General features: G+C 46.8%; 2 protein-coding genes across 2 annotated transcripts; both read left to right on the top strand.

Moving 5' to 3' along the window:
- Positions 1 to 35: 35 nt before the first annotated feature.
- Positions 36 to 5,250, top strand: LOC118504162 (glutamine--fructose-6-phosphate aminotransferase [isomerizing] 2-like). The gene has a single exon (XM_036038295.1). The coding sequence runs from the start codon at positions 1,349 to 1,351 to the stop codon at positions 3,377 to 3,379; it is 2,031 nt and encodes a 676-aa protein (XP_035894188.1). The 5' UTR covers positions 36 to 1,348; the 3' UTR covers positions 3,380 to 5,250.
- Positions 5,251 to 10,735: 5,485 nt separating this feature from the next.
- LOC118504161 lies at positions 10,736 to 12,715 on the top strand. The gene is made up of 3 exons (XM_036038294.1): positions 10,736 to 12,313; positions 12,379 to 12,475; positions 12,563 to 12,715. Exons 1-3 carry the CDS (start codon positions 12,163 to 12,165, stop codon positions 12,690 to 12,692), a joined length of 378 nt encoding a protein of 125 aa, XP_035894187.1. The 5' UTR covers positions 10,736 to 12,162; the 3' UTR covers positions 12,693 to 12,715.
- Positions 12,716 to 14,098: the final 1,383 nt, after the last annotated feature.

The raw sequence follows: 14,098 nt of genomic DNA, 5'->3' as shown, positions 1-14,098 counted from the left end.
AAGCAGCGTTGGCATTTGTGACGGATGCACGCAATCGTCAAAGGAAAGCAGCAAAGGGAAGAAAAAAAGGCAAGAAAAAACAACACCGAACCAAACATAACAAATACAGCAAATTGTTATCGGACCCCTTATCGCGGTGCTTGTACGGTGGAAACGCTAAACGCTGGATCCCTTTCCGAAGAACTATTCCCGTGAAGGTGACCAATTAACGTTCAAAATCCGCCGTGCCGTGAAGTGAGTGTGCGTGTTTTTCTGAGGAAAAGCAAGTGATAACTATCGTGACAACTAGCGGACGTGCAGTGTTTTCCTGTTGCCGGCAGTAGTAGCTTGTTGTTTGTGTGTGTGATTTTGCCGTAAGTTTCGGAATTTTACTTTGGTTTCCATCGTTTACGCCCGTGGTTACTTCCTGGAAGTGGCTAACGCAATCTTAGAAGATAACTACTAGACGCGAGCTAAACAGCCACACAAGAACGCACTGTGTACAAGAAGGCAAAATAGGTACACGTCAACAATCCTGAAGTCATCACGCTCCGCACGAGACGACGTGTGTGCGTGTGAAGTAAGCACTCTAGGCTCGGTTCCCACCCCTAAACGACGGGACCATTTGAATTTGGAGACGAACGTCGCTTGGAATACTAAGCAGCACCGCAACGGAGGCACAGGCGGGAACTGGCGCGATCGTTGCAGCGAAGGCGATTGAGTCTAGGAAGTCGATCGGGTGAAAGTTGTGGCTTGGCTGGTACGGGTGCCCACTGCCCCACCGACACGCAATCTGTGTATTCGTATTCGTGGTAGTAATTGTCCGCGCGGTACGCACACCTGAGGATACGTGCGGCGAGTCAATCACTGCCGGGCCGTGCTTTGCCGTGACGACGGGGTAGGCGAACACCGAACGAGACACGCGAACACACGCCCGCAAAGAACCAGTCAAACGAGCCCACTCTGCTGCCACACTGCTGTGGGAACCAACACCACCATCAGCGCTGTACACGACACGGTGGCTCGAGCGAACAGACGAGCGGCTGCAACAATAAACTGGTGTTGACCAGCGACCCAACGGTTCAGTCTTCGGTTGTACGCGCCCGCGGAAAGATCTTGCTTTCTCGAGCTCCGGTACGCGATTCGGAAAAAAGAAACCCCCCCCTCCCACAACCACCCACTCGGTTTCACCTTCGTCCGTCAACGGAACATTCGCGCACCTCCCCCCGCTTTTATTCCACCGTTATCCGGACCCGCGCCAAGTGTTCCGTGTTTTGGGTGAGACGCGTGCGTGATTCCGCGAAGCCTAACGCTACGTAACGTGTCGGGTGCAGGGTGCTAGAAAAACGGCCCGATCGACGATCGCATCATGTGTGGCATTTTTGCGTATCTAAACTTCCTGACGCCGAAGACGCGGCGCGAAGTGTTGGACCTGCTGCTGAATGGGTTGAAGCGGCTCGAGTACCGTGGCTACGATTCGGCCGGTGTGGCCGTCGACGGGGCGACGGTCGATGCGGACATACTGATGTTCAAGCGCACCGGCAAGGTGAAGGTGCTGGAGGAGGCGATCCATGCCGCGGCCGAAACGATCGATTTCAGTGAATCGTGCGAAACGCACGTCGGTATTGCGCACACCCGTTGGGCGACGCACGGTGCACCGAGCGAGCTGAACTCGCACCCGCAGCGGTCGGACGACACGAATGCGTTCGTGGTGGTGCATAACGGTATCGTGACGAACTACAAGGACATCAAGAAGTTCCTGGAGCTGCGCGGTTACGCGTTCGAGTCGGACACGGACACGGAGGCGATCGCGAAGCTGGTCCATCACCTGTGGAAGCAACACCCGAACTACTCGTTCCGCGAGCTGGTCGAGCAGGTGATCCAGCAGCTCGAGGGTGCGTTCGCGCTCGCCTTCAAGTCGAAACACTTCCCGGGCGAGTGTGTGGTGACCCGGCGCGGTTCTCCACTGCTGGTGGGCATCAAGGCGAAAACGAGCCTCGCCACCAACCACGTCCCGATCCTGTACGGGAAGGGCCCCCGGCACGGATCGTCCGGCAATGTGCAGGTCGAACCGACGCCCGACAATACGGCCGATTTTATCAACCCGGGCGAGGAGGTGGAATACTTCTTCGCGTCGGACGCGTCGGCCGTGATTGAGCACACGAACCGGGTCATCTATCTGGAGGACGATGATGTGGCGGCAGTTAAGGACGGTGCGCTTGGCATCCATCGGCTGAAGAAGAGCCAGGATGATCCGCACGCGCGTGAAATCACCACGCTCAAGATGGAGATCCAGCAGATCATGAAGGGCAACTATCGGTACTTCATGCAGAAGGAAATTTTCGAGCAACCGGAATCGGTCATCAACACGATGCGAGGTCGGGTGAATTTCGAGAGCAAGAAGGTGACGCTCGGTGGCATTAAGGATTACATTCCGGAGATTAAGCGCTGCCGGCGGTTGATGCTGATTGCGTGCGGCACGTCGTACCACAGTGCGGTGGCTACGCGGCAGCTGCTCGAGGAGCTAACCGAGCTGCCGGTAATGGTGGAGCTGGCGTCCGACTTCCTCGACCGCAACACCCCAATCTACCGGGACGATGTGTGCTTCTTCATCTCGCAGTCGGGCGAAACGGCCGATACGCTGATGGCACTGCGGTACTGCAAGCAGCGCGGTGCCCTGATCGTCGGCATTACCAACACGGTCGGTAGTTCGATCTGTCGCGAATCGCACTGCGGTGTGCATGTGAACGCGGGCCCAGAAATCGGTGTCGCTTCGACGAAGGCGTACACGTCCCAGTTCATCTCGCTGGTCATGTTTGCGCTGGTGATGAGCGAGGATCGGCTATCGCTGCAGGGACGCCGGCTCGAGATCATCGAGGGGCTGCGCAATCTGGACGCGCACATCAAGCAGGTGCTGATGCTGGACCAGAAGGTGCTGGAGATTGCGCAGGACCTGTACCAGCAGAAGTCGCTGCTGATTATGGGCCGTGGGTACAACTTTGCCACCTGCATGGAGGGTGCGCTGAAGGTGAAGGAGCTGACGTACATGCACAGCGAGGGCATTATGGCGGGCGAGCTGAAGCACGGCCCGCTCGCGCTGGTCGACGACACGATGCCGATCGTGATGATCATTATGCGCGACCCGGTCCACCTGAAGTGTATGAACGCGCTGCAGCAGGTGACGGCCCGCGAGGGACGGCCGATCATCATCTGCGAGGAGGGCGATGCCGAGACGATGACGTTCGCGTCCAAGGCGCTGGAGATTCCGCGCACCGTCGACTGTCTGCAGGGTGTGCTGACGGTCATACCGATGCAGCTGCTTTCCTACCATATCGCGGTGCTGCGCGGCTGCAATGTGGACTGCCCGCGAAATCTCGCCAAATCGGTCACGGTCGAGTAGGGCGGGGTAGAGAAGGAGAAGGGAAAAGGAGGCAGTGTTTGTGCGTGCGTGTGCGTGCGTGTGAGAGTGATCGTGATCGTGATCGTGGTTTAACTGCGTGCGTGAGAGTGGTCGGAGACACAGTTAGAGAATCCGGGAGCCGGGATGATGCGAAAAGAAAACGAAGGCAAGATTTACAGAGCCTAGTGTCTGGAGCCGGATTTTAAAGCCCTGGCTCTGTTTATTTAGCTTGTGTTGTTTATGCAATTTTTAAAGAGCGATGTTATCGGTGTGTGTGCTACTTGGCTCCTTCGTGAGACAACGAGCGTTCTACTATAGCATTTAAGTTGTTCTTCAAGAGTATATAATTTTGTTTTCTGTTATTATTGCTTAAAGCGACAGCTCTTTTACCTTCTCTTCCACACACACACACACACGTGCACGAGTGCGCGTGCGCATACGCCCAATCCCGCCAAGCCCGCGTACAGAGAATCAATTAGTTTAGTAAGCTTCATTTTTAACAAATCTTTAATGTTAGATGTTTTTTTTAAATCTCCCTGCTTTTGGGCTGACTCAGCTGCTTGAGGAGGAGCCCCACTGTTCGGGTGAATGATAAAGCCACAACAACAACGTCAAAAAAAAACTACATTACGCATCACACTGTAAGCGCGTGCCGATAGGAACTTTAAATGCCACTTAGTACGAACATTCGACAGAGCAGGGAGCTTGCTTTTTGCTATCTAATTAAGGGACAATGGTAACCATAATAATGCTTGCCATTATACCGGCCGGCCGAGCCGTAGAGCAGCTTGCAATCGACGATCGAGCGCAGTTTGAAGAACCAACCCATCTCTTCCACGTCCGCAAAACCTTCGTCACCGAATGCGCAAACATCAAACATCCCCTTTACAGCACCCTACCACCCCAACAGCTCCCCTTTTTGGGGGTGGTTGGGTGAACCACACGGAAAACTAGCGTCGGCTCGGTGTGTGTCTGTGTGTGTGCTATGTTACGGAGGTGATAAGCACCATCACTTTATCATTAGCATCAACCTTACCACGCAATTGAAAGGTCGGTTTCGCTTGGCTGCTTGCTTCCCTGTCTCTCGCTCCCTGGAGCCAGTGGCATCAGCTAGGCGGGCTGTCTCACAGATCTGCTATTTGGGATGTGTGTCGCGCGCGCGCGCGCCTACCTGGTGTGATAAGTTTGATTTGGCCTAATTTTGGCACTTAGACACACACGCACGCATAAAAGGTGTTGGCTCCAATAATGTGCAATAACAGGCAAAGAATAGTATCTCGATCAATCGCCAATTAAGATGACGTGCACACGCGGTCGGTCGGTCTCCCTTTTTTTTTTTTTTTGGTGAAAATGGGAACCATTGTTTGCTGTCCGGCAGCTGGATGGTAGATTAGAGTTGGCGCGCACCACAGACCAGCCGCCGATCGCGTGCAACCTGCTGCCACGTTCCGGATGGACGCATTGAGGAAAACAAAAAGAGAGAGAGAGAAGAAGGCCCCAGAGACACACACCCAAACGTTTAAGATTTTCGGCCATCCTCGTTTCGGTTAGGTAGGGACTAAATTTAAGCCAAAAATTCGAAAATGCACAGACAGTATGTATGTATTGGTAGAGAGGCGCAGATTAATGTGTGGATATAGTATGTACGTCCTAGACGGACTCCAGTCGGCATGATCACGACATGACGTGTGACAAGGAAAAGAAGGAAGGAAAGGCAACGAGATGGCAGTTGCGTTTGTGTAGTAACGTTTAAGGAAGCGTTCCGATGGGCGATGTAGCTTGTAAAGTTTGTAAAACCCGAATGCGTGTACGAATGCATGTATGTGAATAAAGTATTAGTGCTTTCCCCCCACTTTTTTTTTATTGGTAAACGAATGTCTTTTTTCTTACAGCAAAATCACTCCAAAAAAAATGGAAATTTGCATTCAAATGCACAGAAAGAAAAACAAAAAATATTATCTTCCGTGTCAGCATCCCCTAGCACCGTGATAACAACCGGAACGCTAACCGGGGATCGAGTTTTGCTATTACCTCATCGACAACAAGCTCCCTCTCCTATCCGTTCCCGGCGCATACTTTCTCCCGCATTATGTCGCGTTTGTTTTGTATCTTTCCTCACTCTTTCTCTCTCTCTCTCTCTCTCTCTCTCTCTGTTCAGAGGGTGCCCTCTGTGGCCCCAAAACGCGGAACTTTCGTTTCGGGTGCGAGTGTGTCCGTTTTCGATTCCATTTTTTTTTAATGACCGCATCGGGCGTTAGGCAACCGGGCGGCAGTGAAATCGCCACACGTTACTTCATTCCGGACGAATGTTTTCACTGCAATCGGTTGATTGTAAACGGTTGTTTTTTGCTTCCCAAATTTTCAAGGTCGATCGCACCATTAACCTTTGCGAGCTTTGTGTTAAGTAATTTGTAGAGAGTGTGTGAGATGATGTTAATGTTTTTGAACTTTTTTTTTAAATATTTATTTATTTATTAATTATGACGGCTTTTCTATTTCTTTTAGATCGAACGGAAAATATTGTAAAGCTGTAGTTGTGCGGTTGCATCTGGGTGCAATACACCCCCCTTCACACAAGATCGCCTGCTTCTTCTTCGTCTTCTTTCTTTCCACCTCCTTCTTACACACCCGAACGCTCGCTGCAAACGGCTGGTCTAACGGTAACTTTAATGGGGTCCCCCACAATGACTGCAACCCCTCCCCCCCCCACTTGGCACACCACCCCAAAACCGATTGCATGCTTAACCGTGCGTCTACCACCATCAACCCCTAAACATGCCCAGCCAGTTTCCTCGTAGCATGTCGTGCATGTCGTATGTAATGAACCGAGCTGGCATTACTGGATATATATATTGGTCACGTTGTGCTTTTCGCTCCCCCCCACCCCTTTCTATCTGGTGTTGCGTGTGTATGCGTGTCGGTACGATCGGCAGGCCAAAAAAAAAGCTGCACCAGAAGGTCCACCACTGCTCTGGCACACTCTGTTGGTGTATTTGCGTCTTCAAGAAAAGCACATTCAGTTTCGGGATGTACCGGAAGTTGTGTTCCGATGGTACACCGTGATAACCTTTCTTATCATGGCGCTGGTGGTGGTGGGTGGCACATGTTGCCACTTTGATGCTGGAAATGTACGTAAGTTGATTGTGTCTTTACTTTACAGTACATTCACTTTGCTGTACATGACGTCTGTTCTGCCAGCCCTGTTCAATGACCTCAGTCACGTATTATGTAAGGCCTCTGGGAAGGCCTTCGCCATGTCAGGAGAGAAACGCCAGACAATCAAGCTTTTCATGATGGGCAGAAAACGAGAGCAATTTTAGAGGCTAATAACTATGATGTATGAAAGTCAATATCGACGCAAGCTTCTGATGAAAGTTATACTATTTCTTCTAGTTTCCATCGATGTAACTATGTCGGCTTAATTCCATGTCGTTAGAATATTCTTCAGAACTTCGTCTAAATTCTTCAGAAACTGCTTTACAATATTATCCCTACTAAATGCTTCTTATAGTTAGTGGATCTGTTTCAGAATATTATTGCTAGTAAGCAAAATGTTAAAGGTGTTTTAGGTTAAATGAAAGTTGTTGCAAACGATCATTCTTCGCAGTAAAATAACACTTCATGTTCAATCGTAAATTCTTTTCAAATTTATTTATCACGAAAACTGGATAACTTAAAGAGCCAGAAATATAATTTAAACGTGTAAAAGACACTGACGGGAGTTCTATGACTATTGTTATTCATACGAAAACAGCTTTAACTTTTTTGTTACTTATAATAAAATTCCAAAAAAACCACACAAGACTCTTGGTTCGTAGTTGTAGTAACTATAAAAAAACATTTTCTTCTTCTAAGGCCAAGAACTAACGACCTCTTAAGGTTATGCCTATCATTTCAGGCTTACTAGACTTATTGATACCGCATAGTTGGATAGTCAATCTTCACTATGGAGGAACGGGCCAGATGAGATTTGTACCCCGGTTCCATCGATTGAAGACCCGCTGGCACAGCTGTCGCACTGATGCATTTTATTTTATTTATTATCTATTTAATTTATATTTTTAGTATTACAGTATGCGGTCTGTATCGTCATAAGCAGGACTTCATAGTGAATGTTTTATAAAATGATTAAATAGTTATGGAAGGCTTGTTGTGGAATCATATCAACTTTGAAGCGCCATGAAAACGACTTAGAATTGGGGCAATATATTTATCTACATTTTTAAGTAGCAAAATGACTTTAACTTTCATTACAATGTTGCGTCGATAATAGATTAGGTTCTCAAAAGCTTATAAAGCTTTCTGGAAAAGAAATTAAGGTAGTTTCCAAGAACGCAGGCGTTTCTGTTTGGTCCCGGGTAACATTGGTCATTATCATGGGTATAATTAGTCAATAATTAGCAGACAATCATGTCTAATTTGGAACATTTTTGAAACATCAACTCACAACTTTCGACTACCTAAAAGAGGTTCTAGCGAAGAACACTTCAATCGTTCCTAGAGGGTAAAAATAAGATCAAAACATCTCATTTTGCTTTCTAACTAGTCCACATTTCTTCTTTGTTTAAAACAAATCCATTCTGAACAATATTTGATAACAATTCTGGAGGATGTAAATTGTGAAGAGTTAATTTAAAAATTACCAGCAATACGGCCAGGCCGTTCTTCATGAATAAAAAAAAATTACCCTTCAGACTGTTCAGATCGTTCGGTGTCATTCTAACGACGTGACTAGCTCACTACAGCACGTCGCGGTAGAGCCATAGAACCACAAAGCACTATTCAACATCACAATAAAAAGCTTAAATTAACTAAACTTAACAATTGTTGGAGAGTTTCTGAATTCTGAAGAGACAACGAAGAACATTTTCGCCAACCAGGGAAGGGACGCTCATTCCAACTGACCTTTAGACGGGGAACCTGTTCTGCCGACAAAAATAGGCTCATCGCGATGGACATCACCGAACTGAACAGGGTCCAGGATGCGCAACAGCAGCGAAACCTGTTTGCTTTTGAGTTTCATTTTCATTTGGCCACTTGCGTCGCCGTGCCTTGATATTACACCCTGTCTGTCGCCCTGCTACAAATCAGTCCCCAGTTGTCGTGATACTATTATTCCCACCTCTTGGGTGTTTTTGCTTGGACGACTTGCTTGTCATCTAAGAGAGGTGCGTTCCTAGGTTAAAAAGTGGTGATTGGAGCTTACAGCAGCTTCCAAACAGCTTCCAGTAGTAGTAGTGGTAGTAGTTTGCAAACCCACTGTCACAACTTTTCACTTTTATCTCGCTAGCCTTGACATTTTTTCGCCTTTCCCTTCCTGGCAAGCGATCAGCCCGTATCGACAGGGAACACTCGGCGAATAAAAAAGGGATCGAGCGAGCGAGCGAGCGGGCAAAACGAGGCATGAAACATAGTTTTGTAAACGCATTATCAATCGAAGTGTTTGGTTGTGGAACACAAAACTTTGTAATGTCAGCCTCAAACCTCAATACACCACAGTGCACGATCGTGTTTGCATTGCTTTCATGGTTCGGTGCGTTCGTCCGATCCGTCATGGTCGTCGAATGTGTGACACATCAACGTGGAAGAGGTTTTGGGAGTAGCCTCCTTTTCCACGTGAGGGTCACGGTTTCCTTTCGCAAGTGGTGCCCACCGAACACAATGCTATTGATAAATGTGATTAATGGTTTTATGATTATAGAGGTGGTGGGATGGTTAAAAAAATAAAAAGGATTGAGCTAGGAAATCATTCCTTAATGCTTGAAGTTTTTGAATTTTAAATTTGAAATGTAAATTCAAATATTGTTATAGGTTAGGGCATAATATTTTTATCGCAATGCTTAGGTTTTTTTCATTCATTTTTATAGCTAGTTATCCTTCGTTTTTATTCATCACTAAAGCTGCTGATTAAACGTTCAATATTTGCTCCCAATATTGGTTTGTTTGGGGTGTCCTCTCTCGAAGCACCTAATTACATGGCCGAATTATTCAACCTTTTACGCCGTGCAACTGTTCAAACTGTGCTGTGGAAACCGCGAGTCGCAAAAGGGATCCAGCACTCTATACAGCCCTAGCTAATAAGCCCCAGCGAAAACAAGAGCGTTTCCGTCTTTTTTAGAAAAAACGAAACCAACTCTAGAGCGTTTCGGTTGTGCGATCGAGTGGAACCAATTTAGAACGTGTATTGGCAGCACTCGTCGACGTCGTCATCGAACAATCGTCAACTCTACCGGGGAAGGAGGGGTGAGAGAGAAGGGAGTCAAAGGAAAGGATCCCCAACGCCACCCTCTACAGCGGTGGGTTGGTCCAGATTTCGAAAGGCTTTGGCTGGTTTCGCACTGTCTTAAGAAGGTACGGCCCTGAAACACCTTGCGTTGCTGTAGCTTTTATTTGTGTGTGGCGAGTGAATGGTTGAAGACGACGGGGAACTAGAATTGATCGCATGCTCACAACTCTAAAAGGATTGTAGCATGTTGTAAAATGCATCCTCAGAGGTGGTGTTTCAGACTTTGTACCAGCAATCTTCACTATAGGCTCTTGAGACTGTAATGGTGTATTAAGAGGCTATAGTTTATAGTTACAGATTGTAACGTAATTTCATCGCCGGCTTTGAACGTACAATTGCCGACAAGCTGAAGTGTTGATCGTTTTAATTGTTCTAATCATCCATGAACAACATATGGGAACATCTTTCACCATTTTCCTTTTTAAATACTTCAAATGGACAGCATACAGTGACCGACAATATAAAGTGCCCACTTATTCCTTTTTTTAAACTGCTTCCAGTTATTTAGTTAAAAGTGACGCTTTTGCTTTGTAATATTTTTTAAGTATGTCGTTTTTATGCGCTCTTGAAGACTCAAAACAGATGCAAAAACGAAGGCCAGAGTGATTGCCTGCAAGATTCAGAAACCCCTTTAGTTGCAAGTGAGTGTGATCGAACTGTTCTGTGGCATATCAATGAACGCGGACTTACTGTCAGTTTTTAAAACATCTTAATGGCTTAAAATTGTTGGGAATTTCGAAGAGCTCATCCAATTCAATCTGCAAAGGCCTAATCACGTCCTAATCGAGACTTTATAGGAGAATTTTGAATACCTGTAGCATTTAGCATTTTAGAGCCACAGAGGCTTAACGGCCCTGCTATGGAAAAAATAAACAATCAGCACCTAAATGTAGTAGAAAACCCTGCCAAAGCGATTTTAACAGAGCATAAATAAGAAAAGAGAATATAGAAGTTATTAAAATAAGTTAGATTTCACGTATTAGTATAGTTTTTGCTCCTAAACAGTGGGATTTTTACTATTTAAAATTTAACTATTTTTACTGTGTATAAAAATGTTGTTTTGAAGTATTTTAATATTGAATATTTAAAGAGAACATAAAAAATAAGTATACAAAATATTACAGTTGAAGCTAATAAGCTTCATTTTTAAACATCAAAAGTGGAGAAAATTGTTAGAAATAAGGAGTGGGCACTTTATTTTGGCGGTCACTGTAAATATGATGATCTGCTCTGTTCCTTGTTTTGTTCTCTCTCTCTCTCTCTCTCTATCTCTCTCTCTCTCTCTCTCTGAAAATTGGTTCTCAAACTGTTTTGATAAACCATTTTTGGCGTTTTTACACCTTTATGCCGATATTTACAATAACCTTTTGACTGTATCACCAAGAGTTTTTTGTAAATAGTTTTTCTCTTCTTTAATTGATTATTTAATCATTCAACACTCAATTTTTCTGCAAATGCTACATTTAAATAAGTAATGCAGAACAGGAAGAACTTTCCCACCGCTTTAAATGCCAAACGGTCGATAAACCCTTTCGCTTGGTTCCTTCTGAAAAAAGCTCTCTGTAAACCAATCGAAGCAACCAGCTAAAAGCCCTTCCTAGTTCCTTCGGTTGCAAGTTGAATGAACTTTTGCAGGCGACAGCCATCGTCGTTAGCAAAACCGGGCCTTGCGCCCGAAAGGTGAAACCAGTGCTAGCCTGCTCGGTTTTCGGTGGCTTGAAGCCCACAACGCCGCCACCTAATAAGCGGGGGCGAAAGACAGACCCTAGGAGGAAGAGGTAAAGAAGGGATGGAGAGGGAGAGGCTGCAAGGGGACAGCAGCTAGCTAGCTAACTAGCTAACCAACCAACGCGAAAGTCACCCGAGAAAGGCTGGGCACGACGACGTACGATTACCTAATAATCCATGCCCGAGGATTCGATTGCGGAAAGTTCAGCCACGTGCAGTCGTTCAGGTTCGCCTACTTTGCTCGCGTGGAGATATTTTTCGATCACGGTGGGTTCGAAAATCCCGGAAGAGAAGCCTACAACGGCAGCATCCAAGTAGGTAGTGGAAAGCGATTCTATCGGGCGTCGGTGAGTCGAACGAAGCCTGGAACCGGATAGATACTTTCGCTTTTCACCGGTGTGAGGCCTTTGCCTCACAGAAACTCTTATTACGCCGCTCTCAAATGTTGATCATTTGAGAGGTCTATTTTCAGACCGAGAAGATCACCGAAAATTGAAACCGAATTGCATTTGGTTGCATCGCCGCCCACCATTACCTGCGGGGGTCGTTGGACCACTTTTCCCCTCCTTACACGGACGTGCTCCAGATGGAAGGCTGTACGATCACTTCCGCGTCGGACGAATCTTGTGTTCGGTGAGCGATTCGGTAAGTTCTCTCGTCTCCGATCGCCATGATGTAATAATGCATGGTAATGACGTTGGCTGCACTTTGGCAAATAAGAGCAAGGCGTAAGACAGGAAGTGTGAGTCGGCGTGTAATGTGTCATTAGATGCATTCGTGCATAATAGCATTGGAGTGTAACTGGGCGCTACTAGAGGTAGACGCGTTATCATATCATCAAGTGTCCCAATCTTGCGTTGACTACAGTAATGCTACTTCGGAGTCCCACTTGCAGCTGACACATCTCGAGTACAGGACGGGTAAGTAGAGCAACCGACTGTCCCTCCCACCCTTCTCCGAAAGCAATCTAATCAACGGAACCAAGTTACCGTTTTCCAAGATGGCGAGATAAGTATCGGAGATGTGGCCGATAGCGATCGACCGGTTATCGCATGTTGGTCAACAGGATTCCCCCATTTGTGGTGAGCACCCCGGTCGTGTTGTGGTGTCGTGGCCGTGCGCTAGAGGATCCACCACATGTTTGAAGTGCAATCGCTTCCTCTTGTTAGCCCTGGAACACACATTACCTTACCGTCAGCAACGTCAGCAAACTGGGAAGGAGATCAGAGTTTGCATCACGGTAGCTGGATGACGATCTGGAACAGCGAGAGCTACGCCGTCAGGCAGACCAGTTCTTGACCAGCAGACGGAACATTTGGACCCCCCCCCCCCCCCCCCCCCGTGTTTGTGGACCCCGAAACATGGTCAACCTTGAGCTGGTAAACCGGCTTGGCAGCAGACACGATTTGCAACGCGTCGCGCTTTCGAACCATTCGATCGGACTCGCGGGGGGGAGACCGACGTGGTGGGGACTTCTTATCAGACACCTAGAGGCACACGGTGGAAACATATATCCGCCTTTCAAGTTTGTGGCGAACCTGTTAGTGGGAGAGGTTGTTGTTGTTGCCTTCGCTCTGAAAAGCTTCAAGTAGTATTAACTTTTAATTGGAGTAATGCGCTTAGAAGATTAGTTTTTTATGTCAGTACGAAGTGTGTTGGTTAGGGGCCATGAGCTGGCTGGATGTTATGCCAGTTGCGGATGGATGAAACGGAACCGTTCTTTTTTTTACACAAACGATTGATTGTTTGGAGCGTGCAAGATTGAATGTACTCGATTGTACGCTGGTGGTTCTTGGGGTACGAAAATGACGTCTTGTAGAATTGGTATAAAAATGGCAGCTCTTTTCTTCTCTTAATTCTTCTCTATAAGCGAGGTAACATGTTGGTCATGTTCTTAATATAGCATCAATTTTAAATTTGGTTCGATTCGAGTATTATGAATATCTAATGAGCCTCCCAGGCTCAAGATATCGGACTTAAAGCGTTGCATAAATTACTGCATTGCTTTTTTTCTTTAAAGAAGACTTTATATAGAGTAATGATGTCGTTTTTTAATCTTCACTCATACACTCATACAGTGGAGTTTGAAGCTGTCCCAATTTCGTTGCAATTCGTTCCGAATCTCGCTAGCACACCCAACCCCAACCAGGGATTGGGGTTCACGGTTCACCCGAAACAAGTTTTACTCCGCACCGTTCCAAATAACACTCTTTTTGGTTTTTTTGATTCTTCGCCATCGTGCAGCATCTTGTCGAACGCATTTTGTGGCCTGAATGATAAATCGAAACATGGCGCTTATGTAACCCCGGTCAAAAGATCCCAATTGCTAAAAGCAACATGGCCACCCGATACAGCCGGTCAGTCGTCGCCATCAGATCCCGAATAGTGCAGTACGGGTAAGTGGGTTTTTGCACGCTGGAGTATGAACTCACGTAGGTAGGCCAATAGATGGGTTAGGGGTTAGGTAGGCTAAAAATAGCAGACCTCTCCGGCTACAGGGTGAAAGTCCCAGACGTCCAATGTTTTTGTTGCTTCAAAGTCCATCTAGGGGGGGTGGAATTTTATTGCATAAACGGGCAACAACGGACTCCGGTTGATCTTCTACAGCGAAATGCAACATGTTAAAAGATGTAGAAAAATTGTATGCCAGTTGGCCTCACACAAACTCTGCTCCCCGTTTGATTGCGTAAGTACGATCGAAGAAA

The sequence above is a fragment of the Anopheles stephensi genome, chromosome 2 (assembly GCF_013141755.1).
Source record: "Anopheles stephensi strain Indian chromosome 2, UCI_ANSTEP_V1.0, whole genome shotgun sequence".
NCBI lineage: Eukaryota > Metazoa > Arthropoda > Insecta > Diptera > Culicidae > Anopheles > Anopheles stephensi.
The sequence above is the reverse complement of the archived record's forward strand: the minus strand, read 5'-3'. Positions and strand labels throughout refer to the sequence as shown.